At 40.2% G+C, this 8,973-nt stretch overlaps 1 protein-coding gene across 1 annotated transcript; it reads left to right on the forward strand.

Moving 5' to 3' along the window:
* The first annotated feature begins 289 nt into the window (after positions 1–289).
* Positions 290–1,709, forward strand: LOC148140695 (uncharacterized). The gene is made up of 2 exons (XM_087979006.1): positions 290–440; positions 775–1,709. Exons 1-2 carry the CDS (start codon positions 290–292, stop codon positions 1,707–1,709), a joined length of 1,086 nt encoding a protein of 361 aa, XP_087835132.1.
* The last annotated feature ends 7,264 nt before the right edge of the window (positions 1,710–8,973 follow it).

Below are 8,973 nucleotides of genomic sequence, written 5' to 3' on the forward strand. Positions count from 1 at the left end.
GTATAGTTCTGGTCGCCACATTACCAGAAGGATGTGGATGCTTTGGAGATGGTGGAGAGGAGATGAACCAGGATATTTCCTGGTATGGAGAGTGGTAGATATAAAGAGAGGTTGAGTAGATTAGGATTATTTTCATTAGAAAAACAGAGGTTGAGGGGATCCTGATTGAAGTCTGCAAAATCATGAGAAGTCTAAGCAGGGTGGATAGCAAGAAGCTTTTCCCAGAGTGAGGGACTCAATTACTAGGGGTCATGAGTTCAAGTTGAGAGGGGAATAGTTTAAGGGAAATATGCTTGGGAAGTTCTTTATGCAGTGGGTGGTGATTATCTGGAGTACGTTGCCAGCAGAGGTGGTAGAGGCCGGCACAAAGGCGTCATTTAAGATGTATCTGGACAGATACATGAATGGGCAAGGAACAGAGGGAATCAGACCCTTGGAAAGTAGGCAGCAGGTTGAAATAGAGGATCTGGATCAGCACAGGCTTGGAGGGCTGAAGGGCCTGTTCCTGTGCTGCAATTTGCTTTGTTATTTGTTCTTTCTCCTTTATTCGCTGCAGAATTCTGAGTTCTTGACCTACTCTTGCAGCTGGAGTTTGTATATGGAACCTTGTCATTGTCCTGTCAAGTGCACCATTCCATTCAACACTATTGTATTCTCATTCCTCAGGAAGCTTTGAGTAACAGTATAAGGAATATGCTAATATTCAGAAAAAGATAACTGTAGACTTATGATTTTTTCAACAGTTGGTAATTTTTATCCTTCCTTTCATTGCAGCTAATCTGGTGACAATTGTGATTCTCTCTGGTGGCCATTGTGAGCTGTCCAAATGCATCACGCAATACCTGATAGCAATGGCAGCAGCGGATCTATCTGTGCTGATATTTGATGTGCTTTTCTATGAGATTAAAGATGCTTATTTTACATATTCGTTTCTGAACTACACTCCAATTTGCTGTCTTAACTTGGCCCTACTTTTTATCTCCATTGATTGCTCTGTCTGGTTGACTGTCATTTTCACTTTTGACCCGTTTGTGGCCATTTGTTGTCAGAAGCTACAAACGAAATATTGTACTGGTAAAACTGCAGCTGTGGTAATCGCATTGGTTTGTTCCTTGAGCATTTTAGAAAGCATTCCAATCTACTTTGTATATGAACCTCGGGAAATAATTGATAATGTACCATGGTCCTGTTCGATATCATCACGTTTTTATAGCTTACCCATATGGGTCGCTTTTCTTTGGTTGGAAACCATTTTAACTCCATTTCTTCCATTTCGTTTGATCTTATTGCTTAATGCAATGACCATTCGGCACATTTTACAAGCAAGCAGAGTGAGAAGGGCACTGCGAAGAAATAACAATGGTCAGAATAACAATGATCCTGAGATGCAGAGCAGAAGAAAATCAATTATCTTATTGCTGGCTATTTCTGGTAGTTTTATACGTTTATGGATGGTAACGTTAGTATCATACATATGCGTCCAATTTACAGATAATCAATTTTATAAAGAAAATTATAATGACCCATTTACTATTCTTGAACAATCTGGATACATTCTCAGGACTTTGAGTTGTTGCACAAACACCTTTATTTATGGAGTTTCCCAGAAAAAAATCAGAGATGAACTGAAGAACATGATTAAACATCTCCCTTCTTTAATAATGTCTTTGTTCAAAAGGCTATGTGGCTTTACTAAGTTAACTTATTAAAGGATTTTAATTAAGGAAATTCCTGTCAATTTGCTAACACTAGCTGAATGCATTTGTAGAATTGACAATTAATTTAACATTCATAAGCTCTGTGGACAATAGTTCTAAATGCCTACAACGTCTTTAATGTAGAAATGTTTCCTTTTGGTGGTGAGGGGACCGAGCACAAAAGGCAATGGTCGTGTTAATGGCGAAAAAGGTGCAGGTCAGAGGCTAAATAGGTGGGGATGATATGTAATCCGGTTATTTCCTATTCCAGGCCTTGGATCACTCTGTTATGACATCTGTCCTCCAGTCTTGTCAGATATTTTGCTTTGTTTTGGTGGGGCTCGAGTCTGTGTCATCACAGGTTATTTGCGCATGGTGTCAAATCAATCCCCAATCACTGATAGCTGCCACGACATTCAGTAATTGAAAGGAAGAACCACAATGAAGGAACAGCTCTGCCTGATTGGTAGCGGTTAATTCTTAAAACATTGACTGACATGACATGCTGTCGAGAGGAGAGGGAATTCGACTTTTAGAAAAGCTGAAACAGATATACAGTTTAAAATTACTTGATTTGGATTTTAGGATTCATTCAGAGCACGAGTGAATTCAGCGTCCTGTGGTGAAACAGGGCAGAAAGATATTCTGGTTTCTGCAGATCTTTCGAAGCTATCCTGCTGACAATTAATAGTGGGAAGTACTAGTTGTTATTTCAGCCAATTTGTGAGTTGACACTGAGGAAGCCTTTCCTTTGGCCGATTACTGGCTGCCCTTGAGAGAGCGACGTGTGGACTCCTCCAGGCGCTGCAGTCATTTTGATGTATTTAGATTGACAATACCTTTGGGTATAGAACTGCAGGCTTTTTGCATAATAGTGTATTTTTGAGTAAGATAAATGAATAGCTTGGAGGGAAACTTGTAAATCTTGGTGGTTCCAAGTATCTGCTCATTTTCCTAGATGGCAATCATTATACTAAGTTTAGAAGACGATTTATAAGGAGCTTTGGGAGACTTTCTACATCTTGCAGGTAAGATCATAAGAAATAAGAGCAGGAGTAGGCCATCTGGCCCCTCGAGCTTGCTTCATCTTGTAAGAACAACATGGCTGATCTTTTAATAGACTCAGCTCCACTTACCCACCCACCTATCGAAACCCTTAATTCTTTTAATGATCAAAAATCCATCTATCTTTGCCTTAAAATGTTTAACAAGGTAGCCTCAACTGCTTCACTGTGCAGAGAATTCCACAGATTCACAACCCTGTGGGTGAAAACGTTGGAGCAGAACAGAAGCTGGGTGGGAGTGGCTGAGAACCAAAGTGAAGTAGGCTGTAGATTTGGAATGGAGCAGAGATGGATGTTGGACTAGACATTGGTGCAAGTGGTCAGCAGCTGGCGAAGTCAGTCAGACCATGTCTGCGGAAGCTCCTGCACTGATCTACTGCAATATAATGCTTATCTGTAATCTGGTTACCTGACTGTAATATTTGTCCTTTTAATTGTATGCCTATTTTCTAACTTACATTATGAATCACTGTAAAGCAATGTAACTTCTTGCTTTATTTCTTTTTCATTGTATCTGAGATCTGCACCCAGGCACTTTGTACATAAGATGGCACCACGAGAGGCGACATTGTCAACGTTTGACTGTACCTCTGCGCTAGAGTACAAGTAACAATAAAACTTAAATATACTTCTAAGTTATTTCTCAACTCGGTACTAAATCTGATCCCTCTTATTTTGAGTCTATGCCCCTTAGTTCTAATTTCACCTGCCTGTGGAATCAACCTGCCTGCTTCTATCTTATCTGTTCCCTTCTTAACTTTATATCTATATAAGCTCCCCCTTATTATTTAAATTCCAATGAGTATAGACATATTCTACTCAATCTCTCATCATAAGCCCGCCCTCTCAACGAAGAATCTTTGCACCTCCTTCAGTGTCAGCATATCCTTTCTCAAGTAAGGAGACCAAAACAGTACATTGTGCTCCAGATTAGGCCTCACCAGTACCTCAGGCAACTACAGCATTATGTCCCTGTTTTTAAAATCTACTCTTCTCGCAATGGAGAACAATATTCCATTTGTCTTCTTAATTACCTGCTGCACCAGGAAACTAAGCTTTTGTCACAAGGACACGCTGCTACCTCCCCACCCCCGCACAGCAGCATGACACAATATTATAAATAATTGTCCATTTTTCTTTTATTTCCATCAAAATGGATGAACTCACATTTGCCAACATTGTACTCCATCTGCCAGACCCTTGCCCACTCACTTAACTTATCAACATTCCTCCACAGACTTTCAGTTTCCACTGCACACTTTGCTCTGTCATTCAGCTTAGTGTCATCTGCCAAATTTGACACAATCATCTGTGTTAAGTGTAAGTAATTGTGGTCCCAACACTAACCCCTGAGCCACACCACGAGCCACTGATTGGTAACCATTAAACACCCATTTAATCTCCACTTCTTGCATTGCTTTCTGTTAGTTCAGTGAGAGTTAGTGATAGTACACATTAATGTTACTAAGAGATGATATTGGAGTGAGTGAATGTTTGTGGATGTGAGACCAATCAAGTAGGCTGTTTTACCCTGGATAGTTTCAAGCCATTGGAATGTTTTTGGAGCTGTCGAGATCCATGTATGTGGGAAACATTCTGTCACACTCATGACTTGTACTTTGCTGGTTATGGACAGGTTTTAAAGAGTTTGGAGGCGACTTATTTGCTGCAAGATTCCTCCTACTTGTTCTGGTAGCCATATAGATAATTACTTATCTATTTCAGTTGTCACAAAGCCGGCCCTTTTTCTAAAAAATGTGTCCGTGGAGTTTTTCAGAGGGGTCATAAACAGGCCAAGCTCCAGAAGGGCTGGGTTTGGTGCAGAGGTGAACGGCCTTTTCATTTATACGTAAACAGACTAATCTTTAGGCCAAATATTTATGATTTTAGAAGTAACCTGTATAAATAAAGTGGGCGTGGCTAGCTCTCCAGCTGAGCGGTTTTGTTCGAACTATTTAGGGAGTTCAGCAATGAGCTGTGTGGAACCAGGTCACTAACCTCTGTCTCCTGCATTTCTAACTTCGACTTGTAAGCCTTTATTTCATTTTTACTGCGTTTAAGGGGTTTGCTTGTTGGGACTGCTGTGTAGTTTCTAAACAGCATAATTAAGTCCAGTTTGGATAGACTGAATTCTATATTCTTTATTCTGTTCTTTAAGTTTCTTTTTGTAATTTTGTGAATACATTTTTGTCCGTTTTAAAACCTGGTAGTCAACCTCGCTGACTAATTCCGGGTAATTTCCACTGTACTCTTACCAAAACAAATTACAAAGTTATGGTTTGGGCTGCCTGTTTAAGAATGTTTTGAGTGGTCTGGCCAGTCCATAACAGTTCAGTTGCTGGTCAATGTTTACGCAAAATATGTTGACTGTGGAATCATTATAACTAGGTGTGTAAATACAACAATATCAGACATCAGTTCAATCAGCGTTGAATTTGAATTCACTATGTAAACATTCTCTCTGGGGGAAAATATGCCATCGATTGTGTTGTGTTTTTGAAAATACTTTATACATTTAGAGTTTTGCAACAGGTGATTATCGTAATAGAGAAAAAAAAAACTGAACCGATGTAAAATCAAAAGCGTCAATCGACATCCTTATGGCAAGCATATTTAACTTCATTGCCTTGTAAATAGTGAACTAAATTCATCTTATAAATAAAAACATACCAATAACACCGACAATCTTTATGCAAGCAACAATGAAGTAAAAAGAAATAATAAAATGAGAATGTCAAAATGAAACTGGGACCAAACGTGTTAGACAAGTAATCGTGTTGCTTTCGTTTCAATATTTAAAAAGTATAGCCGAGATGTACACACACCAATTAGAATATAATCAAAGAAATATGGAACTAACATATGGATCTGGAAACAATTTTACTGACCATCTGGTTTACAATTAACCAATGTTTTGCACAAGACAATGGCATTGTAGGTGGTGAAGAGCTCAGCTAGATTGTTGGTTTTGGGGAGGGTTTCGGTGGTCGGGGCGTGGCAGTGGTTGCAGTGTGTTAGGGAGCCCACAATCTTTGAACAAAAAGGCTTGGATTTTCTGATATCCAGAACAGAAGAATCTGGGCAAAGGTGGCGGACCCGTGTTTGGAACCTTAAGAAGCAAGACATAAAAACATTGTGTGCAATAATCTCCAATAATTCCTGAAGAAGGGCTTATGCCTGAAACGTCTCCGATTCTCCTGCACCTTTGATGCTGCCTGACCTGCTGCGCTTTTCCAGCAACACATTTTTTCAACTCTGATCTCCAGCATCTGCAGTCCTCACCTTCTCCAAAGTTTAGCCTTCCTGTCGGTGATTTTGTATTACTCGTGGCCTTACACAGAAGCCCCTTACACTGATTTCAGTGTCAGGGACTTGGGCAATATGTTCAAAACCCGACCTGGATTATGACAAGCAAAATATTTATATTGATCAATCCAGGTATAAACTAGTGCTTGGTTGACAACATTGAATAGAGCAACCACAGACCATTCAATGCCAACTCGACAAGACCACTGCACATGACCTGATTATACCCATATTACAAATCTGGACCAAGGGAATTAGCAGAAATTTATAATCACAAAATGCGTGTAAAATGTTGTCATCTACTGCTAAATGTGCTCTAGACTTTGATTTAAAGCTTTGGAATTGATAAATTTATCCAAATGTCCTGCTGCAATCAGATGCTTATTTCTTACCTTCACGTAGACTTGGGTGACGTTTGATCACGGCTGTGTCCTGTTGGAGTCGGGCCATTTCCTGCCTTTCAGAAATATATAAAGCACAACTGATAAACAGAGATCTCACTACTATGCAACTGTAATTAGTTATGGACTGAAACGTTTACTATATCTCCAACCTGAGACGTATTCCAAATAATACAAACATGCACACGCGCACACACACACACACACACTGCTCGAAGAGGATTGCCAGCTCCACCATGGCAATCAGTGTGGTACTGTTTACAAGCGGCACGGTAGCACTACTGCCTCACAGCACGAGGGTCCCAGGTTCAATTCCAGCCTCGGGTGACTGCCTGTGTGGAGTTTGCACATTCTCCCTGTGTCTGCGTGGGTTTCCTCCGGGTGCTTCGGTTTCCTCCCACAGTCCAAAGATGTGCAGGTCAGGTAAATTGGCCAAGCTAAATTGCCCATAGTACTAGGTGCATTATTCAGAGGGAAATGGGTCTGGGTGGGTTACTCTTCGGAGGGTCACTGTGGACTGTTTGGGCCGAAGGGCCTGTTTCCACACTATAGGGAACCTAATCTAAGAGCATCTGTGGGTCAGCTGCCTGACCAGCTATGCTTTTCTAGGACCATACTTATCGACTGTGATCTCCAGTATGTGCTGTCCTCACTTTCTCCCAGTTGATTATAACCTTACTGCAAAGCCTCTTCCAAGGATGCCTCCCGTGAAAAAGTTCTCCTCGTCCCTCTACAAGGGTCTCAGTGAGTCTCTCTCTTACTGTACCCCGTCGTCTTCTCTGCCCTGAAGTTCTTCAGCCACGTCGTGAACCAATCACCCTCTTCTCCCACCTATCACCACCACTGCCCCTACCTTCTTCTGTCAATCGGATTCCCAGCTTAATTACAAACACACACGACACGCCCCCCTTTAATCTCTCAGCCCCCTTGGGCCACCCTGATCTCCAGCATCTGCAGTCCTCACTTTCTCTACATCTATTAGAATAAATGACACTATGCATTGCATTTTACGGAGTGGAAGCAAACATTGAACTGCTACGTGAGATTCTCTTCTGCCTGGCCACACATGATTATTTCCACCAAGTCTTGTCTAATGACGCATAGTAGTCTCAGGCACAAGTGGAAACAGTATTCCACAACAGTATTCCAAGCAATGAAAACCCTATAAATGTGATTTAGATTTCAAATTAAATTGCACATACTTCAGTTCATTGCATGTTATCTGATTAACGAGCAGGGTGAAATGGAGCTCCTCTACTCTCAGATTTTCGACTACTTTCCACCAATTTGCTGACATTTTGAAGTCGCGATTATTTTTGTTTTTGCACAAGGATTACTTGTTCTTGACATTCACCTGAAGCTCAAACAGAACAATTGCATATTTGCTTACTGACATAACATCGAGAAGGCAATAGCCATCAAGATATTTGCCTCTTCCTTCCTAAACGTAGTGAAAGTGAGGGGAACTAGGGCAGCTTCAGGTAAGTTCACAAAATCAACCTTAATATTCAGCATTTATTTCCTTACTAAGTAAATGGACGCAAGAAGAGAAATTAATGTGCAATAAACGTTCATCAGCAAAGTGATTCCATAAAGGGATGATATAAATAATTGATCCAGAGCAACATTCTGAATCCTGCAACTCACGTTCACTGTAATGACAAGAAATATTTCATCATCATTTTCCAATATGAATAATTCAAATTTATATCACACAGAAACAATTCAAATCTCCATGTCATAAAGGTCAAATCGCCTCAAGACATGATATTGCAATTTATTGTAATCTTGATGACAAAAATTTGATATAGCTATTGGTCTATGCACGATTGATGCCGGGTGTTATTCTATCTACACTGGAAATTGCTTTATCAAGTTACCAAACTTGAGAAACGGTTAGATTGAGTCAATTAGTTAACTCCATTCATTTCTATTTGATATTCTTATGGTTTGTAAGTAAGGTGTTCTTTTCATGAAACAACATTTTCATTTAATTGATACCCCCCCCCGAAAAAAAACCCAAATGAAACACTGAAGCTTTGTGCAAATTCATTTTTTCTGCTTCAGTCTGAATACTGACACAATTACTATCGACACTCCGGAGGCAACAGTGGAATGCTTTAACTTCATGTTTGAAATTATTGTATCGAAACATAAATCTATCTTTTCATTCTTTTAACCAAGTAATGAGAAATAAATTCAAAACGTGTGGCGCTGGAAAAGCTCAGCAGGGCAGGCAGCATGAGAGAAGCAGGAGAGTCGACGTTTCAGGCATAAGCCCTTCATCAGGAATGACCTGCTTGTTTTCCAGCGCCACACCTTTCGACTCTGATCTACAACATGCGCAGTTCTCGCTTTTGCTTTCTGATAAATGTAATCTGCTAAAACCTCCAACCGTGCGAACTTTAAGAAGCATTACTAATAACACTTTAGGGATAGACGTGCAGATCATATCAATGCAGCATAATCTAGGAAGAGGGGACGAATAAAAAGAAGCAAATAAAA

Source organism: Chiloscyllium plagiosum, unplaced genomic scaffold (assembly GCF_037043375.1).
Source record: "Chiloscyllium plagiosum isolate Xiang-an unplaced genomic scaffold, Cpla_swu_hap1 HiC_scaffold_35, whole genome shotgun sequence".
Taxonomy (NCBI): Eukaryota; Metazoa; Chordata; class Chondrichthyes; order Orectolobiformes; family Hemiscylliidae; genus Chiloscyllium; species Chiloscyllium plagiosum.

Excerpts from the sequence above, each read along its gene's own strand:
- LOC148140695 (XM_087979006.1), top strand. The coding sequence starts at position 290 with ATGCTTGGGAAGTTCTTTATGCAGTGGGTGGTGATTATCTGGAGTACG. Across the intron at positions 441-774 it reads GGGAATCAGACCCTTGGAAA|CTAATCTGGTGACAATTGTG; the intron begins GTAGGCAGCAGG and ends CTTTCATTGCAG.